General features: G+C 41.6%; 1 protein-coding gene across 1 annotated transcript; it reads right to left on the minus strand.

The window, feature by feature from the left end:
- Positions 1 to 381: 381 nt before the first annotated feature.
- On the minus strand, positions 382 to 16,048 carry LOC100542866 (myosin heavy chain, skeletal muscle, adult-like). The gene is made up of 38 exons (XM_085240385.1): positions 15,808 to 16,048; positions 15,576 to 15,719; positions 15,322 to 15,478; positions 14,735 to 14,762; positions 14,522 to 14,633; positions 14,337 to 14,429; positions 13,192 to 13,255; positions 13,001 to 13,099; positions 12,807 to 12,910; positions 12,586 to 12,724; positions 12,215 to 12,333; positions 11,979 to 12,128; positions 10,888 to 11,058; positions 9,726 to 10,032; positions 9,538 to 9,614; positions 9,308 to 9,395; positions 9,108 to 9,225; positions 8,898 to 9,021; positions 8,678 to 8,814; positions 8,320 to 8,575; positions 6,179 to 6,421; positions 5,839 to 6,015; positions 5,609 to 5,754; positions 5,431 to 5,521; positions 4,955 to 5,344; positions 4,687 to 4,813; positions 4,364 to 4,482; positions 3,883 to 4,079; positions 3,539 to 3,722; positions 3,295 to 3,460; positions 2,998 to 3,122; positions 2,358 to 2,666; positions 2,011 to 2,214; positions 1,662 to 1,787; positions 1,406 to 1,576; positions 1,215 to 1,319; positions 979 to 1,074; positions 382 to 677 (listed from the first exon to the last, which is right to left on the minus strand). The coding sequence occupies exons 1-38, from the start codon at positions 16,009 to 16,011 to the stop codon at positions 522 to 524; spliced, it is 5,823 nt and encodes a 1,940-aa protein (XP_085096511.1). The 5' UTR covers positions 16,012 to 16,048; the 3' UTR covers positions 382 to 521.
- Between the last annotated feature and the right edge of the window lie 5,715 nt (positions 16,049 to 21,763).

Genomic DNA, 21,763 nt, shown 5'->3' on the forward strand with positions numbered 1-21,763 from the left:
TGTGAAAGGAAGGTGCAAATGGCTACCATTTTTGGTGTTTCACTGTTTTTTCATAGTGTTAGGCTAAGCAATTCCTGTCATCTTGTCAAGTTCCTGGAGTTGTTCCCATTTCAAGTTTAAAAAATTAAAAAAAAAAAAAAGAATTCCTCTTGCTATTTACTCTTAAACATTTATTCTTGTAGAAACTAATTCAAATATTAACTTATAATTGCATTGTTGGGGAACATTGTATAGTACTGCAAAATTTTGCTTGCTCTGTTGGCAATAAATGTTACATTTAGAGTTCTACTCCATAACATTAATTGTTCTTAGAATCATCATTTGAAAAAAAGCACACCCATTAGTAATTGTAGCGACTTGAATTCTGACAAATAGCACCACTGCTTCTGCTGTGTATGCAAAGGAATCTACAGACTTTATTCTCTAGACACTGACATGGTTACAAAGACATAGCAGAAAAAGGTGACAGAGGGTTCACATTTTGTGCACTCCTCATGCCGCTTTGCTGCCTCACGACATCCTCACTCTTCCCCTTCTATCTTCTTACTGTGAAACTCCCGACTCTTTACACGGAGCTTGTTGACCTGTGACTCTGCAATGTCTGCCCGCTCCTCGGCTTCCTCCAGCTCGTGCTGGATCTTGCGGAACTTGGAGAGGTTGACATTGGACAGCTCCTCCTGTGTGGGGAAAGGGTGTTGGTAGTGAACAAAGACAAGCGTTTCACTTCTCCTGCCCCTACATCTTGAGGTCTGTCAGATCTTTTCAGGTTAAGGAATGGTCTTCTTATCAGCACTCTATCAATGGTTAAATATAAGCCTCCTCAATCTCAGTTATTTATGACACCACTGTAAAGTCGAACACTGCCTCACAGCTGACAACTAAACTTTACACAAACTTAATTCTATTTCCATGCTTATAACCCACTGTGTGATTTTCCCTTGGAAAATGACCCTTGATCCCACTCAGCATGGTACTTACAGCCTCCTCAGCTTGTCTCTTGTAGGATTTCACTTTCATCTGCAGTTTGTCCACCAGATCCTGGAGTCTAAGAATGTTCTTGCGATCTTCCTCAGACTAAAGAAGATGGTAAGCAGGAAAGAGAGAGAAATGTTTTTCCCCACACCATAAAATGACATTTCCTCTTGGACTTCATAGAGAAATGCAGTGGGTTCCTATAGAATGGTATGTCAACACAAAGATGCCATCAACCTTACCTGGTAGGTCAGCTCCTTCACCCTCCTCTCGTACTTGCGCACACCCTTCACGGCTTCAGCGCTGCGCTTCTGCTCAGCATCAACCTCCCCTTCCAGCTCCCGCACCTGCAATGAGAAACCCATCATTGGAGCTTCCCTGCTATCTCTGACCTGGGATTGCACACGCTTGCACAAATACCAGTCCTACGCACCCTGGCCTCCAGCTTCTGGATTTGCTTCTTGCCTCCCTTCAGGGCCAGCTGCTCCGCCTCATCCAGACGGTGCTGCAGGTCCTTCACCGTCTGGTCCAGGTTCTTCTTCATCCTCTCCAGGTGGGCACTGGTGTCCTGCTCCTTCTTCAGCTCTTCTGCCATCATGGCTGCCTGGAGGAGAAAGAATCACTTTGTGACTGGAGATATTTGGGGAGCATGCATCCACCATCAGCAGTGAAGGCATGCCCCAACTCACGTCAGTGATGGCCTTCTTGGCCTTCTCTTCAGCATTGCGGGCTTCCTGGATGGTATCCTCCATTTCACTCTGAATTTGGGAAATGTCTGATTCTAGCTTCTTCTTGGTGTTGATCAAGCTGGTGTTCTGTTGAAGAAAAACCACACGGCATATATATAATATACATGTATATCATCACTTATTTTCAGTAAAATACAATTTCCCAGCTTTCAGTTAGAGTGCTGTTAGTTTTTTATATGAAGAATGACCCTTGCTGATAATAGTAATGGTAGAAGTCTGTTGAAGGTATGTACTTTCTAAAAAAATAAAGCAGGTTTAATCATTAGATGCTTTCAACCCATGGACTTGCCTGGGTATGGAGGAGCTGCACACGCTCACTTGCATCCAGAAGCTCCTGCTCAGCTACTTTCCTCGAGCGCTCCGTCTGCTCCAGGGCTGCCCGTAGCTCCTCAACCTCAGCCTGCAGCAGGTTTGCTCTGCGCTCCACCATGGCCACCTGCTCCTTCAGGTCTTCCTGTGTCCTGAGGGCATCGTCCAAATGTATCTGGGTATCCTGGTCAGAGATATGAGACATTGTGAGGCATGTTCCTCCTATTTTCTTATTTCCTGTTTTCACATCACTGTGGAACTGATAGAAGACAGGAAAATTTTTATCAATAAAAGAAAATGGTGAGCACATCTTTGGTTCAGACATACCTTGAGCACTCCTTGTGTGTTTCTCAGGTTCTTTTGTGCCTCTGCAGCAACACGGTTGGCATGGCTCAGCTGGATCTCCATTTCATTCAGGTCTCCCTCCATCTTCTTCTTCAGCCGCAGGGCTTCATTCCTGCTCCTGATCTCAGCATCCAGGCTGCTCTGCATGGACTCCACAATTCTGAGGTGGTTTCTCTTCAGCTGGTCAATTTCCTCATCTTTCTCAGCTATCTTCCTGTCAATCTCAGACTTGACCTGGTTGAGCTCCAGTTGGAGGCGCAGGATCTTCCCCTCTTCGTGTTCCAGGGAGGCCTAGGAAAAAAAAATCAAATCAAAACAGAACAATACAAATAATACAAATAAAACATCACCAAATAAATGAAAATGAATTAAATGGCATAAAGACTAAAAAAGCCAAAATCTTACAGAGACTACTGCATAGCATCATCACTGCACAAAAAAAGAAAAGGATTGCCATATAATGGAAGACTGTAATTATGCTTAACACCCTACACTTCCCATGCCTGGAAGTTATCCTTACATGCACATAATTTCAAAATGATACTAATATTTCTAATCTATGTTAAATAAACAGTTGTACATAACAAATTGTAGGTAAACAATTAAGAAAAAAAGAATGCACCTCAGCTTCCTCCAAGGCAGCCTGGATTTCAGACTTCTCCTGCTCAATCTGCTTCTTGACTTTCTCCAGCTCATGAATTGCCTTTCCTCCCTCTGCAATCTGCTCCGTGAGGTCAGAAATCTCCTCTGTAGAGAAGAATGAACATTCACATGGTCAGATATAGAGGATACAGGGAAAGGCCCTGTGACACAAGCATAACAGGTCTGCTCCCATCCCTGCAGGCACAGACCCAGGTGGAAAGGTGGGCAGGAAAGCTTCTGAGAAAGCCCTGCCAGCACGAAAGGCTGAGCGACTTACGCTGCAAGTTCTTGTTCTCACGCTTCAGCGTTTCCAGGTGGTCCAGGGACTCCTCATAGGCATTCTTCATCTTGAACAGCTCTGTGCTGAGGGAGCGAGACTCCTTCTGGGAGGCCTCCAGCTCAGCCTGCGTTTCCTCGTACTTCTGCTTCCATTCCGCCAGGATCTGAGGAGCAACAGATCATGAGTACGGATGTGGCAGTCATGTTCTGCTCAGGAAACGCAGGGCTGGAGCCCAGAATACCTTGTCAAAGTTCTTCTGCTTCTTGTCCAGAGCTGCGCAGGCAGCATTTGCTCGCTCCACGTCAATCATCAGGTCCTCCACCTCATTCTGCAGCCTCTGCTTTGTCTTTTCCAGGGAAGCACATTTGGCATTCACGGCTTCAACGTGTTCCTCTGCATCCTGCAGGCGCTGTGCTAGCTTCTTCCTGGGAGGTTGTAAGCACAATTCCCAGTGAGAAAGCAAATTCTCAGGTTCACGGGAAGCTGTGGTGTGCATCCAGTATGCTACAGCCAGTATATTACAGTGCTCTCTTCAATTTTCTGTTATTAGTTTTTGCCAGCCTTCCCTACTTTCCCTCCGCATACTTGGCCTCCTCCAGCTCCTCTGTGCGCTGAATAGCGTCCGTCTCGTATTTGGTTCTCCACTGGGCCACTTCGCTGTTGGCCTTGGACAGGGCACGCTGCAGCTCACCCTTGGCTTCCTGCTCCTCCTCGTATTGTTCCCGGAGCAAGTCACAGTCATGGCGGGCAGACTGCAAGCCATGGGCCAGGGCACTCTTGGCCTAGAGTAGCAAGAGCGTTTGAAAAATGAATGGAAATTTCCAAACTGTAATGTTTTCAGAAATTGTTTCTTTATGAAATTAAAGCAGTCTTTTCAATGGAGAAGGAAGTCTCCAGCATTCACAAAAATATTAATGAAAAGATGGCAATGAATGAGCAGCAGTGCCAAGATGGGAAGACACACTGTTTTCATCTATGTCATCATACTGGTTCCATCATTTGTCCGAAGCACCTCTAGGTCAAGAGGACCTACAGGATGAGGCAGAGTTTTGGAAAACCTCCTCACCTTTATCTCCTCCTCTAAGTGCCTCTTGAGTTCCTCAATCTGCTGGGTGAATGCCTGCTTGCCTCGAGACAACTGAGAAATCAGAGCATCTTTCTCCTCCACCTGGCGTGAGTATTCACCTGGGAGAATTTGTAGATACATAGGCCTTTAACTGCCACTGATTGCAGTGTTGTGGACAGCTAGGGCTCTAAGGCAATACATTTGGCAGAGCTTACAGAAACTTAAGATTTCTTGCCATATATTTTATCCTCAAAGGACAGAAAAGTCCTCCTACACCAACTCTGATACTGTACAATGAAACATCAGAGTTGTGAATGTCTCACCTGATTCTGTCTGCAGACGAGCTCTTTGAGCATTAAGATCATTGATCATCCGTTGATGCTCCTCTTCTTTTGTCTTAATCTCACTCAGATGATCTTCCAATGCTCGGCATGTCTTTTCCAGACTTGCCTACATATAAACATAGACAAGCTGGGTCACTGGTATTCAAAGAAAAACTAATATTGCTTCATGATCGTCTGCTAAGTCTTCAAGATAAGCAAGGTACAGACTGCTCCTGTGAGCACTCACTCTGTAAGACCTATACTATACCTTAGCTTTGGAGACAGACTCCATGTTGCTGGCCAAGTCATCAATCTCCATCTTCAGCTCACTCTTCTCCTTCTCCAGCTTCTGCTTGACTCGTTGCAGGTTGTCAATCTGCTCCCCAAGCTCCGCTGTGCTGTCCGCATGCTTCTTCCGCAGGGCGGCAGCCGTGGCTTCGTGCTGCAGCGTGGCCTCTTCGAGGTCACGGCGCATCTTCTGGAATTCTGCCTCGCGCTTCTTGTTCATATCAATCTGAGCTGCCGTAGCCCCTCCTGCTTCCTCCAGGCGCTCACTGATCTCCTCCAGCTCCCTGGAGAGGTCAGCTCGGTGCTTCTCTGCTTTGGCCCGAGAGGTTCGCTCTGCCTCGATTTCCTCCTCCAGTTCCTCAGTACGGGCCTGGGGAACGTCAGGAACCCTTCACACCCATGTCCTTCTCCTTCAGATGTTTTCTGAAGGGCAGAAGGGAAGGACCAGAGACTTGCCTGCAGCTCCTTGATCTTCTTCTGTAACTGCATGCCCAGGGCTTGCTCATCCTCAATTTTGCTCTGGATTTGGCTGATTTCAAAGTCTTTCCTTTTGCACAAGTTAAGTGGTGTTAGTGCCTGAAAAAAACATCTAAGTGTACCCACCAACACTCAGGTGTCCCACAGCCTCACTTACTTCTTCAGTTTCTCATCCAGCTGCTGTTTATCATTTTCCAAATCCATTATGCTATCATGGGCCAACTTCAGGTCTCCTTCAAGTTTCCTCTTTGCTCTCTCAAGGTCCATGCGCAGCTTCTTCTCTTGTTCCAGGGACCCTTCCAGCTAAACAGAATGAGATCATAGTACTCTGCCTGCCATGTTTATCTCCACAACAGTCCCATAATAGCCCTAAGCTTTTGTTCTTACATCGTCCACTTGCTGCTCCAGCTTGGTTTTAGCTTTGGTCAGCGTATTGACTTTGTCCTCTTCAGCCTGCAGGTCATCCAGTGTCTGCTGATGGGCCTCTTGAAGGGCTTTCTTCTCTTTTGTCAGCTTGGCAATGTTCTCATCCAAGGCTGCCATCTCCTCTGTGAGGTTTTTCACCTTTCATAAGAACAGAGCAAGTATAATTAAAGCAAGTAGGTTCAAGACTCCTGTAACATATGGACTTACAACCCTCTTGAATCTTTTCCAACTCAAGACATTATGTATTTCCAAAAGCACACTGTTCTTTATTGGAGTGTGACTGACATCTTCTGCCTCATACCTTGTTTTCGGTGGCATGCTTTTCCTTCTCAACCTTGGCCAATGTTAACTCCAGGTCATCTATATCTTTCTTCAGCTCTGAACATTCATCCTCCAGTTTCCTCTTCTTGGCTGTCAGCTCAGCATTAATTTCCTCCTCATCCTCAGCCCTTTCTGTCACCTCCTTAATTTTGGCTTCCAGCTGGATTTTGGTTTTGATGAGCTGATCACACCTTTCCTCAGCATCAGCCAAGCTATCTGCTTCCTATGGGGAGATACAAGATATCTTTATTTTCTGTATTTATAATAGCTACAATTTTTTTATAAATCTTTTATCTCAGTAAACTGACAAGTCTAAAAGCTACGTTTGAAATTTCTGTTCCACTCATGAACTCTTTTATCAGTTTCTTTATCTGGAAGAAAGTTATGCACATTGTCTTTTCAGCATCATTTTGATTTTTTTAAGGTCTTTCAAATCTGTCTCACAGAAGTGGTAGTTGTGTGGATGCCTCCTGCAGTGACACAAATCACAAAGTTGATCATCTGGAGTAACTTTTTTCTTCAAACATGGTAATCAGCTTCCCTTTTGTAATTGATAATGCTAAACAGATTAATACATGTAGAGGTAACGATACTGTTCTTTAGCATGCTAGATAAAGAATATCACTCTTCTACACTCATTAGAATTATCGCACGCCTTCTAGTGGCATACTTGAATTTCTAACCGCTGTGTCTGGAGTTTTTAATGCTGATTTAAGGTTGCTCTGTATTCTTTCAGGCTTTGATATTTTACTGGGATAGCTTTCTACTAAATGGATTTGGCTGACAGACATGTTTTGAAAGGTGAGAAGGGCCCCACAAATGGAAGTAAAAAGGCAAGAAGGCTTCACAGTGACTGAGAATAAGGGAGATGAAGGGGAATATTTAGAGATAGTTTATAGAAGCAGGAATGTACAGCTTGTTAGAAAATAAGAGACAGCACACTGGGTCTGGTATAGTGAGGGGAATGAAGGCCATAAAGATAAGGGCTTGAGAATAGCCTGAGGACATTTGACAGGGCGGTGATTTGATGTCCACAGAGCAAGAAGAAACCAGTTTGGGGGGATGCCCCCTGAAAGGTCTGAAGTTTACAGCGAGAAAGGTCAGAAGCCTTCGCGAGGAAAACAACAAATCTTCATCCCATGACCCACTACCCACGCACAAGAGGGAGGGTCTGCATGCTAACGAACTCTCAGGGGTGTAATGAATATGTATCCGAATTCTGGGAAAACTATTGATTATGTATTAGTCCAGCCTATATCTGTAGCACGATTTTTCCAGATGGTGTGCAAGTTAGGCGGATCTATCCCCCTTGCACCCGGTGTCTGTGCAGCACTGAATAAACCGTACTTGCTTTGTAATCTTACTTGGGTTACAGAGTTTGATTCTGCATGTCACTTTACTAGTAAGACATTCAAAACTGGTGTTTTTCTCATTTAGACAGAGAAAAAATATGCTGTAGATGTTCAGTTTTCTAACTGAACACTAAAAATTACATAACTAAAGAAAACATGAGCCTTTTTCACCTTTCCAAAATCTGCCTGAATTAGGGTGCTTCTTTTCACTTTTTCAGGGATTACTGAACTCTCCTGTGCAAAGTAAACACCTTTCAACAACCCGGGGAGATGAGACTTTTTCAGAAGCAGGAGCTCTGTATTCATTTCTTCTTGGACTGAAGCAAGTTTAAAGCTATATTTCCCCATTTCTCAGTAAATGAATAACCACTAATTATGGAGCGGCTGAATTTACAACTGTCAGTTTGAACTCTAGAACTTAATACTCAGAATGAATTCATGGTTTACTTTAGATCATGGTGAGTCCGATCTACCGATCTATATCTTGCAAGATTCACTGAGTATCTCATGTTGACTAGCTATAGATGTGTTCTTCCACATAAAGCAAGAGAACTGACTAGCATCTCAAACTACCTTTAACTTTGCAGTGAATATCAGAGGCCACCAGGCCAATGCCAGACAATAATTTATTCAACTTCACAATCAATATGATGCCTACATCACTAAATAGCTGACATTTCATTATATACAATCTGAATGTCATCTTGGGAAAGAGCAATCTGAATTTACACACCATTTTTCTGGATGGAAAATAAATGGCAATACTCACAGCCTGCACTTGGAGCTGCAGATCATTTTTCTCCTGCAGCAGGGACACCATTTTCTCCTCCAGCTCCTTCCTCTTTGCCTCAGACTTTGCAAGCTCTTCCTTGGTCTTCTCAAACTCTTCCTTCATGTTGGCCATCTCCTTCTCAGACTCTGCGCTCTTCAGCAGGGGCTTGATCTTGAAAAACAGCTTCATCCAGGACCAGTGCTTGACATTCATGAATGAACGAACATTGTACTGGATGCAGAAGATGGACTCTCTGAAGCATAATTAAAATGTACATTTGATTATTTTGTGAGATATGATCACTAGGACTTTCCCCAAAGTACATTGCCTTTAAGTGAAGATGGGAAACACCTACCTCCTCTCCACCATTCTCTGGTACTCCACTCTCATCAGGAAGCCCCTGCACCTGGCCTGTGTGCGAGTGATGAGCTGTGCCAGCTTCTCATCCCTCATCTCCTCCAGGAGTCCCAGCAGCCCAGCTTTGAAGAACACCTGAAGAAACAGAACATTGCAGTGCATCACTGTCAGGTAGAACAAAACACAAATACAGGGACTGTGTTGAGGAGAGTTGGTACCTTGGTGTGACCAAATTTGTATTGGGTGTGGTCCACATCGATTGACCCAAGAAGCTTCTCAGAAGCTTTCTTGCTATCAATGAACTGTCCCTCGGGGATGGCACTGGCATTAAGCACCTTGTACCTGTGATAAGCAAAAGAGGAAGCTAAGGCCATTCTTCCCAAATCTCGACGTTCCTTACAGTCATGCTAAAGGCAGAGTGCTCTTACCTCTGTTTAAAGTCTGCATAGAGGACTCTGCTGGGGAAGCCTTTCCTGCAAATCCTGATCCCCTCCAGCACACCGTTACAGCGCAGCTGGTGCAGCACCAGTTCATGCTCCATGGCACCTAATAATTAATTTTACAAATGAATACCACTGTTTCCACCACTGAGGGAGACGACTTCAGTGTCTCCGCTGGAGCATCTTACCAGGTGTTTTTGTTTCATTTGGGATGATGCAGCGGACAAAATGAGGGTGAGTACTCCGTAGGTTGGTCATCAGCTTATTTAAGTTCTCCTGTGGGACCACAAGTTGCTATTTGTTTAAAGGAAACCTTAGGTTTTCACACCTAATAATGAATATGCACTTGCCTGAAACTGGTGCAAAATTAGTTTAATTCTAATTTGCAGAAATTAAAACAAATAAACAAAAAACTTACCCGAAAAAGAGCTGAGACAGTCTGGAAAGAAGAACCCTTCTTCTTACCACCCTTCTTTCCACCACCACCACCAGCCTCTGATAAAGTGAAGATAATAAAATATTTTTTATGTTTTCTGACCAATTCATCATTCTGCAATTTTGTAGAATCACTGCACACCAAAGAGTTGACATTTCAGAAGAACTGACCTGCCTCTCCGCCAGCAGAGGCAAACAGTAAGGCCAGTGTCTTCACAGATGACTTCTGGTACAGCCCAATGACAGTTTCGTTCAGGGGGTCCTTGTTCTTCTCAAGCCAGCCAGAGATGTTGTAGTCCACTGTGCCAGCATAGTGCACCAGGGAGAAGTGGGCCTCAGCCTTGCCTTTGGCAGGCTTGGGCTTCTGGAAGTTGTTGGACTTGCCCAGATGCTGGTCATAGAGCTTGTTCTTGAAAGAGGTGTCAGTTGCCTTTGGGAACATGCACTCCTCTTCCAGGATGGAGAAGATGCCCATGGGCTGAAAGAAACAGCAGTAAATACAATAGAAATAAAATATAAATCTGCTTGCATAAGGAGATTAGAGTAAAGCATGGGAATTTGAGAAATGGATCCAAATTTTTTTAAGCTTTGGACATACATTTCTGAAAGAAATATGAATTTCTAGTGTCTGAAACTGTTGCATTTCAGAACTGATCTCATCACAAGAGACACACAGATTTTTCTAAATTTTTTTGAAAACTCTAATGGGTCAAAAGTAGACATTTATGTTTGCATTAAGCCTTTCTTTAGCTAACAAGATATAGACAAAGTTGTCTAATTAAATTTGACATTTGTTCAACAGATCAACAGATGGTTTAGATACTTACTGAAATCATATTTTGATGAGATATCCTTGTCTTTGCATTAATGCAGAAGAGAATATTACACAAAAAGTGTTGCCTTGCAGTTATATATTTATTCGGTCGTGTTCATCCAATGCCTTTTTTCTATATGCAACTCTGGTTTTACTTAGAAATTGTGTTTGTGAAATAACAACATTAACATTGAGATCATAAACCTAATACTGAAAATAAAAGTGCCTGAGTTTCTATAAAGAAACTGTTTTATCTTTACAAACTTAAAAATACGCTGCAAAAAATCCTACATATCAACTTTATGTTAATCTTTGTATTTGCAGATAAGCGAAATTGCAGTTTGTTTTTTAAAATGTTTACTAACGTACTTAATGGATATTCTAAAGGTACTTAATTTGTAACCAAATTGCCATTCCATAAAAATTATTTTCTGAACTAGAGCAAAAAACTGATGCTGAAGAAAAGCCCTAGAATTCTGCCACAAACAACAAAAAACATCTTAGATATAAGGAACATACTTTTTCAATGAGCTCAATGCAGGCAGCAAGGTCCATCCCAAAGTCAATGAACTCCCATTCAATGCCTTCCTTCTTGTACTCCTCTTGTTCTAGCACGAACATGTGGTGGTTGAAGAACTGTTGCAGTTTCTCATTGGTGAAGTTGATGCACAGCTGCTCCAGGCTGTTGAACTGTGCAAAAATAAGATTTACTTGTCAAGGTGAAGTACTCTCTGTAGAGCTTACTCCTGTGTGTCCAGTTAAAGTTGGTTTTGCTTTTTTTTTACAGTTTAAACATCTCTGGTTTTTGTTGTTTTGTTTTTTTTTTTGTTTGTTTGTTTGTTTTGTTTTGTCCATGTTATTTTTAAAGCAAATTTCAAAATAATTTAGTAATCTTATCCCTAATAATGTTCAATTTACATCTGTTTTCTGTTTTTTGTTTCTGTTTTTTTGTTGGTATTATGTACATTTTCCTACTGAACTAACAGAATATATTAGATGTTACAATTGTTTGCCAGTAGTAGTCTGCACTCAGGTTCTTTACCCTATTTTTTACAGATCATGCTTGCCCACCTTCTGTGCTTGCATTGAAGGAAGTCAGTAACATTCCCCTCTTGGAATCACATTACAGGTCTTCAAAAGCAAAGGGTATGTACTGTCCACTTTTCAAAGCATTGGGACAAATCTGTATGGGACTTAGGTTTATCCTTCTATTTAGACAGTCTGCAGTGTTGTATGCTATTTGTTAGTGGATTTTTTTTTTAGTAGAAAGCTGTAGCTAGTGAAAAACTACATTTGTGGCAACTATATAAAAGGCAGCAATGCAATTTCTTCCCTTTGTACTTCAGAATACTATTACACGAAAAATATTTGAGGCTAGTGCTTTGAGATGGAGAAAAAGCAGTCACATATTCAAAAGCTGTGACATTCAAAAAGACAAGCACTTACAGAAAACTGGAAATATGCTGCTTGCAAAAAAATGCAGACTTTTATTTGAAATTGTAAGTGAACAGCATGGCTTCAAAAAAAACAGAATAAAAGCAACATATCTCCAGTTTCTTATGACTTGCAATGGTCTTTAAAGATTTTACTGTTATTTCTGACTTTCTTACATCAAAGATCTCAAAGCCAGCGATGTCCAGGACACCAATGAAGTACTGCCTGGGCTGCTTGGTGTCCAGCTGTTGGTTGATGCGAAGAACCATCCACAAGAACATCTTCTCATAGACAGCTTTTGCCAGAGCACCAACTGAGTTGTGCACCTAGAACAGAGAATAATGCAGCAGAAGCAGAATGGCACCCAGAGCAAGAGTATGCTGTAGGTTCCCAGTCGTCAGCTGTTTCTTACCTGCTGCACAGTCTGACCCTTGGTCACATACTCATTCCCAACCTTGACACGGGGGTAGCACAGCGCCTTGAGAAGGTCTGCTGAGTTCAGACCCATCAGGTAGGCAGCCTTGTCTGCAACTGTATGCAGAGGAAAAGAGTGATACAGGGGCAGTGATGAGTGAACTGTGGATTTTCTCTAAGAGCTAAGTACTTTAAGTTAAGTTCTTTAACAGCAATATTTACAGTAGCTTAAAGGAAATTTTAGAAATATGATTACTGTGAGAATTGAGATTTATGTCTTCATAAATATGAATTGGAGCAAGATACCTGACTGCTACTGCCAGTTCTGTAACTATTTCTGTTATTGGCAGCTCTCCATATTAGTAGTACCTTCTGTGCCATCTGGCTCTGCCTGCTCCTCTCGCTGTTTCTGCTTGAACTTCAAGTTCCCATAGTGCATGACAGCCCCTGTCAGCTTGTAGATGGCAGTCTTTTCATCAGCAGTGAAGCCCAGGATGTCAATGGCACTCTGGCAACAGATTCAGTGAAAGTAAATGCCACATATAATAAATGTATTAATAAATGTATTCAAATTTCTATGTATGACTTACATCTGTAGCCATAAGCTCCTCCTGGTCATTAATGCTGGGAACAGTGATCTCGCCTTGACTCACAAAGTGGTAGTCATAGGGGTTGGTAGTAATGAGGAGCATGTCTGTAAAAGGGAATAGGACATATCTGGGCATAAGAATGAAGACAAATATTAGCTATGTTAAGACTTTACAAAAAGAATGGTACTTCCTACCTATTAGCTCTGGCTTCTTGTTGGACATGATCTGATAAAAGATGTGGTAGCTTCTTTCAGCCTTGAGCTGGAAAGTGACCCTGGACTTCTCCAGCAGATCTAACAAGGAAGGAAGAAAGAGTTAGATACAAGACAGGACATGGAGGTGAAAATTTGAGAAGAAAGGTGAGCAGGCCAGGAGCATCTCTTACAAGTTTCAATGTCAGCAGAAGCCAGTTTTCCTGTGGCCCCAAAGTGGATTCTGATGAATTTACCCTGTTAAGGGGAAAAAATATACCTTGAGATTTCACTAGGAAAGGCCATAATCTTGTAACACTATTATTCACAGAGGGCACATGTTGAACTAAGAAGTTCTGTGAATTTGTTTTTTGGAGTTTTCTTCCCACTTAAAACAGAAACAGAAACAAACAAACAAACAAACAGAATAAGAAAACCAAAAGCTACCAAACAAACACAACAAAAGAAATCCCACCACAAGCAAAAGAAGAATGAAATTCAGGAAAAATTGTCAAAAGTAAGATAAAGGCCAACTTTTGCTGGATATCCCTGATTGCAGAGAAGTGGGAAAATTATTAACAGCCTTTTGTCATTTATGCTTCAAATGGATATAGAAAAAGAACTCATGGAATAAGTGTTAAAATTATTTTTTTTTTATCTTATGGAAAATGGAAGGTAGCATTTATCTTCTGAATAGTGGAAGTACACGGAATATAGAATTTGAAGCTGAGACCGTGGATTGGCATTGCAATTTTTTCAAGGATATTTCACAGTTTATCTTCTAATAAGCCTTTTGAATGAAAAGGGCTACAAATATGTCATAGAGCAGTTCAGTTTGCTATAGGATGTCTTGAAAACTTTTTTGTCCTATCCCTCTGCTCGTATGAAGGTCTGAACAGTTAAATTACTTGACCTGCCCAGTACTGTATCTAACAAAAGTGCCAGTAATATTTCACTGATTAGATAAAAAATTCTAGTTTTGCATTATAGAAAATTGACACAATTTTATGTCAACAGTCTTCATGACAGATACTAGGGATGTGTTTAGATATATATATATAAATTCCAAATAATAATAAATACATTTGCATATATTTTAATGATGCCTCTTTTTACACATTTATTAGCTATAAAACACTTCGTGTAAAGACAGTTCTAAACTGAGTAAAACAACTACATAGTTAACTAGAGAATTAGATAGCTTTTTGTTTAAAAAAGTAGGAGGAATCAATTACTTCAAGAAACACATCCATCCTATCATGTCACTTCAGAAGTGACAGCTCCTGTCCTGATATACTTGCTCACCCATGAATATCAAAACATCTGATCAAAAACTTACAAAGCGTGAGGAGTTGTCATTCCTCACAGTCTTGGCATTTCCAAAGGCCTCCAGCAGTGGGTTGGCACTGATGATTTGATCCTCAAGCGTTCCCTACAGAATGATAATTGTTTATTTACAGTGTTTATTTGATCCATGTAGCAATTAAAGGCTGAGTTTTTAGTCTGTCCATCGTAGGAGCTCACCTGCATTTTGCCAGGCTGCTCCTCCTTCTTCTTCTCCCCGCTGGCTGCAATTGTTGCAAAGTACTGGATGACACGTTTCGTGTTCACAGTCTTCCCTGCACCGGATTCTCCGCTGTCAAACCAAACAGAGAAGCAGAGAGCGTGAGGTCAGGGAGAAGGTACACACAGGGCACAGGGCAGCCCCGCAGGGACCCGAGCAGGGAGCGTACTTACGTGATCAGGATCGACTGATTCTCGCGGTCTGTGAAAGAGGCAAAAGGAAAGTTTAACCATTGTCCAGAGAAGCACTGCGCTGACTTAAAAGCAAAGCTGTAAGTTAGAGCTTCTTTTGAAGCACCAATTCCCAGGAAAAAGAAATGGATTTGCTTCCATATCCCTCAGTAGCAGCACAAATGGAGGCATACAGCTGTCAGGGGCGCGTGGTCCTCACACAAACTGTGTATCCTCTTGCCCTTCACACAGTTCTAGATTCAAGGAATCTAGGCAAAATGCCTACCTGTGTTCAAAGTAAACGACTGTCTAGAGCAATAATGCTTTCTCTTCCATCATTGGAAAATAGTAACAAATTCTGAGTCCAGCTTTACTTCTGCACTAGGAAAATGTAGGATTTGGTACAATACAGTGTAAATAGCACCCAGTGTTGAAGCTGTGTGCATCTGATCCAGCTTGTCTTAACATTGATTCCTCCTACACTTACTGTCATACAGCTCTGTGGTGTTTGGTGCTGGTTTGTCACATAGTGCAGTAAGAGCAATGGGACTCTTCAGTTCAGATTGCTTTGAAGGAGATCAGGCACTCACCAGTCAGCATGAACTGATAGGCGTTGTCAGAGATGGAGAAGATGTGTGGAGGGGCCTCCTGGCGCTTTTTGCCTCGGTAGGCCAACACCACCTCCGGGTTGTACACCGGCAGCCACTTGTAGGGGTTGACAGTGACACAGAAGAGGCCCGAGTAGGTCTGTGAGGAAGGGACACGGCACGTTGGCTTCCACTCAGCCGGGCACAGCAGTCCTCCCCAGCTACGCTACCCAAGGAAGAGAGCTGCTGGTACTTACGTAGATCATCCAGGCTGCGTAACGCTCTTTGAGGTTGTACAGCACAGCGGGTTCATGGAGGTGGGTCATCATGGCCATGTCCTCAATTTTATCGTACTTGGGAGGGTTCATGGAGAAGATTTGATCTTCCTTCACGGTTAGAGTCTGCCAAAGAAAAGACAAATCCCCGCATGTCAGCTCAGAGACCACTGTGGGAATCAAATTCACATTGTATATCTTGCCTTTTACTCACTTCTCCACCTTCAGTCTTGACAGTGACCTTCCCAGATTCTTTGCTTTGGATTGTCCCTTTCACAAAGGATTCTTTGGGATGCACCACAAAGACAGATGTCTTGGCATCAAAAGGCTTGTTCTGGGCCTCAATTCTTTCCTTCTCTGACTTTCGGAGATAAGGAGCAGCCTCTCCAAAGATGGCCATTTCAGAATCCGAAGACATGGCTGCACTTTATGGAGGGTCTTGTCAGCAGAGAACTCTAAGGAAGAGCAGATATGTTGTCCAAGTGAGTCAACAATTTCTGTTGCCATTCAGTTTTCTGGAATCATAGAATTCCACACTGCATCATAGAATTATTTGGCTGTGAAGACTGTCTTAACATCTGTCCATGGTCCATTTTTTTCTGTGTAAAGCAGGTACAGTATTGGATTTCACCAGGAAATTTTTAATTAAGAGTATTTCTGGAGGAATATTACTGGGATACTGTGATGAAATCAACATCAATAAAGCATCTGTAATTTTATAAGCTCAAATTTTAAATTAAAGCATTTTTTAAAAAATGTATGTCCTTCAGCAAGCACTGGGTTCCAATAAAGAAATAAAGCACCACGGTGAGGCGTGTATTCATACCACCTGTCTGGAGTTACCCAACAAAAATGCCCACACTAGCAACTATACAGGCCTATACACAAAATAGAGGTGGGTGAATCCAGGAGGTGTTCTGAGGACTAACTATTGCTTGATGGTTATTGCTGGTGCTCTGAATCATTCGCTGAAGTTTGCTCCCCACAAGTTTCTTAAGGACTCCTGCATCGTAAATTCAGGCTTTGAAATAAGATGTACAACTCCTCTTTCTGTGTGTCTTTCTGGTTGTAGGACTAGAAACACTAGCTGCAGATTCTAAACAACTAAACCTTCAAGCAACGTCCATCCTGCTTGTCCTCCTGCAATACTGATGGATGTTGCATCGCTGGTTGCACAGTGGCGCATATGCTCCAGTAGAAAGATCCTGTGATACAGAATGCTTTCCAAACCCACGGTGAGGGTGATCTTCTAAACACATGAGTGGGGCTAAGTCAAACTCCCTCAGGCTAAAGAAAGCTTGGACTCCAGTCTCTTAATTTTTTTAGTATAGATTCTGATTATCAAGTGTAAGTTAGGTGTGTTCAACACATTTCCTACTGTTGAATTGATTTCTGCACAAATTCTGAATGTTAGCTGAGGTATCAGCCATTGAAGTCAGTGCTAGCTGAGCCCTGCTTATTGAATTGTCTCCTTTAGGTGTTTTTTGTGTGTTTAAATTGAGAGATTTACTAAGCCCTATTTAGAAACAATTCTGGTTGTTAATTTATTGGAGGCAATGTCAATGATCTAAAAAAATCATAGGAAAATTTAGAGATCTGTTCCATCTAAACAAAGTAGACTTTTTCCACATTTCATCTGAGAACATACATGTATATGTTACAGTTTAATTCCTGTTTAATCTCATGCTTAAATTGCAGTGCGAATCTCACCTTAAATAATCTGCACTGTTATTTCATTGACAACAGCAGAAACCAGTTACAAGAGATTTATCTCTGGAAAATAGTATACTGCAAATAGTAGATAAGGATGGATAATTCAATAAGTTAAAATACTGCATCATCAGAGAACAGTTATATTAAAAATTCATCAGCTTCAGTTCAAGAATTTACATATCAAAATGGATATTGAAATGCAGTATTGAGTTCCCAAGGAAACACTGCATAGTAATAGAAAACACTTGAGTTCCTAGGAAGTCAGACAGGCAGTTTATTTAGATGTTATGTTAGAACTTCTAGTTGCTGAAATGAATCAACCAAATGCCAACACTTTGCACAATTCCTAATAGCATGCAGAACCCCCATTTTACTCTGTTTAATTTCAGACATAAAGTAAAAAGATATATCTACAGGTTTTTTTTAAGTATGTTAGTTGTTTTTGGCTTTTTTACCAGATTTCCTAGTACAAGTACCACATGCAGATTATAACCCCACAGTATGTCTGGTAGGCATTTTCATAGCAATTTCTGGCCAATGTACAGTATATATTCTGTACAATAATTCTTACATTTTATTGCAAACCTGTAAGATTTTGCCATTAGTTGTTCTGTTGTCTGGCTTTGTCTAGCTAGACTTCATGCCAGAACAGATCATTTTCTTCACTGATCCATGATTAAACATGAGGAATCCCCAGGATACATTTCCTGGCATGGCAACAGTGGCTAATAGCTTCAAGCACATACCCTTTGATAAGCTTGCTTGCCATGAGCAGCCTAGCCTTTTCAACCATAAATGTGCTGTTTACCATAACAGGACAGTGGACAGGAATATATGGGCTTATTTATAAATCAATCAATCAATCAATCAATCAGATCTACAGAAATCCCCCATCTTTTTGATTATCCCTTAAACGTAAATTAGTAAATGAGTAAATGAGTAAATTAGGCTCTTACCTCTTGTGACACAAGAAGGTCTTGTGCTGGCTGGAAGATGATCAGTGCTGTAAAGCAGAAATGTTAGACCCTTCTTACCACTGCATAGAATTCCATAAATCAGTTTAAGTTGAAATACAAACATGTTTTATGTCACAGACTTTAAATGCTTGCAGATATATATACCAGAACAGCAGTGGGCTTCAGGGACACTGTTCCTTTCTGCCAGTCACAGGCACTCACCATGAAGTTTTCTCTGGAGACAGGACAGCACAGCTTCAAGGAATCTTTTATAGAGTCTGGTCAGCACATGCTACAGATACCTCCTCTGTCTTTGGGCAAAGCATTTTTGGCAAACCTTGTTTTTGGCAAAGCATTGTCTGGCAAACTGAACGAACTGAAAACTGGAAAGTGATGATGCTAGATATAATTAGAAATTTTTGGTCTTACTCTAGCTGTGTGGATAAATCTCCTATAAATAATACGAGAAGATTCTTAGGGAGAGAATTTCAGCTAATGCTGACTTGAGGGATGAGAGTAACTACTATTAACTGTAGGCCATGGATGCTTCATGAATCTGAGGCAGCAGGGACAATAATTCACTGGGCAAACAGGGTGACATTTGGATGCATACCTTAACCTTTTCTTGAGGGCAGCAGAAGATTAATGACAGCTGTCCTTTTACAAAGCTCTCTACTTAAGACTTTGGATATGAGAGGTGGATTTTACTGTTGGCTGCACTTAATCAGATTACTCCTTCCAGCTGCAATATAATTTAGCATAATATGTGAGATAGAATTGCCATCTCAAACCAAAATAAGCGTTCATTAAGCTGTATTTCATATCTGGATATAAATAAAAAATAACATTCTTTTGTGTATTTTCCAACATCCTGGAAATCTTGAGTTTACAGATTTATAGTAGGATAGATGACTGTGTTCAGGAATGTTTGCTAGACATTTCTTCATTTGATTTAATCACTTCAGGATCAATTTTACTTGCCCTCTGACCATGAGATTTACAGTTTAAATGAGTTTATTGAAAAATATTTTCTTTTTGTGATGTCCCTGTCAATTCCTTGTTCTCATAATAGAAATATTATGCATAACAAGGCAAGTAGTGATGATCTATTTAATTTCTCCTTGCATGGAAATAATTATTTACTTTGCATTAGCTTTTTCATTCTCCCCAGTAGTTTTATACTTCTATATTATCTCTCTCAAGATTTGATGAAAGGTAGTGTTAATACTGCAGTCCATGGATTTAATGGCTGCCCATTAACTATATAAAATGGAGCTGTTTTTCCAATGTACATTTTTTTGCACTTAGCAATATTTTATTGCCCGGTGAAAATACCATGAGATTCTTCATGGTGAGAAACTAACTGAGGGCTTATGGGTAAGGATTAAAGAGTAGAGAGGTAAGGGTGACATTGCAGGGATGTCCAACCCACAGCCCATGGCCACATGTGGCCTGGTCCAGCCCTTCCTGCAGCCACCCCTGCCCCATGCTATTGACATAAATACATTCCCTGCCAATTTTCAGATGGAATGTATAGAGTTGCAATCAGATATTCATCTCAAAGAAAAACTGGATCATATCTCTTTCATCTTTCTGTAACACCTCTCTTACCAGAGAAAGATATCCCTCACTTCACAATCATGTCTTATTCATTACATACATTTGTGAGCAATTGTTTTCCAGGACGAAGCACAGAAAGAGTAAAATTTCATTAAAAAGCTCTGACAAACAATTTGGGAACTCACTAGGAATTGCAATCACTTCCATTGAACCAGGATGATGCGTTAGGTTCAGAAAAATGGTTAAATATCTCATTACTTTTATGTTTCTGTGGCCTTCTTCTTTGTTCAAATAAAAATATTATTTATAAAAATAAGACTTGTTTCTTATATGCTTTAGCTATATTATATATTTTATGAGGGTTGCTCCAAAAGAAATATCTCCTGTTTTATATTACATTGGCCCACAATGTCAAGAGGCAGATGTTGGAGGGATGGAAGTAGAGGTTGGACCTTTCTGCCAGTATTCCATTACATTTTGTTGCTGTATGACAGATGGAAGCAACTCTGACAAAATGGCATCCGACATAGAAGTGTTTATGAAGCAAAGGTGTGTCACTGAATTCTTGTACGTGGAAAAAATGGCACCCATTGACATTCGTCAATGCTTGCTGAACATCTGTGGAGAGCAAACAGTGGATGTGAGCACAGTGAGGTGGTAGGTGGTGCATTCGAGCAGTGGTGGCGGTAGCAGTGGGTAACCTCTGCTGGTGCAAATTTTGATGAGTGCAGCCAGTAAGTTCTGGTGAAAATGTATATCTAATTCTGATGACTATGTTGAAAAACTGTTCTGTAGTTGAGAAATTGCTCTATTAAATAGTGTTATTATGCTCTTCCTATTAAACATAATTTCTGTGGAAATAATTAGGAGGTGTTGCTTTTGGTGCAACCCATGTATATGCAGCCCAAGACAATTCCTTTTCACTCAGCACGGCCCAGGCAAGCCAAAAGGTTGGATACCCATGCATTATAGTCTGTCTGCTATAGGGTGTCTGGTCAGGAAGAAGGATGATGACCTCTACAGACAGTTAGGAACAGCCTCATGTTTCCAGGCCCTAGTTCTCATAGGGGACTTCAACTGTACTGAAGCCTGCTGGAGAACCATCCCACCAGGGAGTTAGTAATACAGGAAGTTCCTAGGGCGCTTCGGTGCCATCTTCCTGACCCTTCTCTGGAGATACTCAAGTCTCGCCTGGACACCTACCTGTGCGACCCGGTGTAGGGAACCTGCTTTGGCAGGGGGGTTGGACTCGATGATCTCTAGAGGTCCCTTCCAACCCCTACAATTCTGTGATTCTGTGTGATTCTGTGACCCAAATGTCACAAGGACACAAAGAGGAGAGGTGCTTTGCTGTTCATCAAACTCACAAACAAGGAAGGGATCATTTGGAGTCAGGGAAGAGGATGAAAAGGAAGATTATACTGCTGGACTTCAGAAGAGTAGATTTTGGTTTCCTTAAGGATCTGGTTGAAAGAATTCCATGGGATAAGGCCCTGGACAGAAGAGGGGCCCAAGGAAGCTGGTGAATATTCAAGCACTGCCTCCTCTAAGCTCAAGAGTAATCCATCCCAACAAAGAGAAGTCTGCATGAATGAACAAGGAGCTCCTGGCCAACTCAAAGGCAATAAGGATGCAATCAGAAATTGCAGAGATGAATAGCATGGGAAGAATACAGTGCCATTGTCTCACCATACAGAAATTAGGTTAGGCAAACCAAAGCACAAGGGAATTGAATCTAGCAAGGAATGTCAAAGACAACAAGGACACCAAGATGAGCATAAGTCAGCAACGATCCCTTTCCATAAACAAAGCTAAAGATACTCTTGGCTGTGCAAGGCAAAGGGAGGCCACATCCCGGAGTACTGTGAGCAGTTCAGGGCTCCTTGCTGCAAGAGACACTTGGATGTATTGGAGATAGTCCAATGAAAGGCCAGAAATATG

The sequence above is a fragment of the Meleagris gallopavo genome, chromosome 20 (assembly GCF_905368555.1).
Source record: "Meleagris gallopavo chromosome 20, MGAL_WU_HG_1.1, whole genome shotgun sequence".
Taxonomy (NCBI): domain Eukaryota; kingdom Metazoa; phylum Chordata; class Aves; order Galliformes; family Phasianidae; genus Meleagris; species Meleagris gallopavo.

Bases quoted from the DNA above. Each gene is read 5' to 3' on its own strand.
- LOC100542866 (XM_085240385.1), bottom strand. From the start codon at position 16,011: ATGTCTTCGGATTCTGAAATGGCCATCTTTGGAGAGGCTGCTCCTTAT. The intron at 9,226-9,307 runs GTAAGATGCTCC...ATTAATTATTAG, and splicing joins AAATGAAACAAAAACACCTG to GTGCCATGGAGCATGAACTG. The intron at 9,022-9,107 runs GTAAGAGCACTC...TGCTTATCACAG, and splicing joins TATGCAGACTTTAAACAGAG to GTACAAGGTGCTTAATGCCA.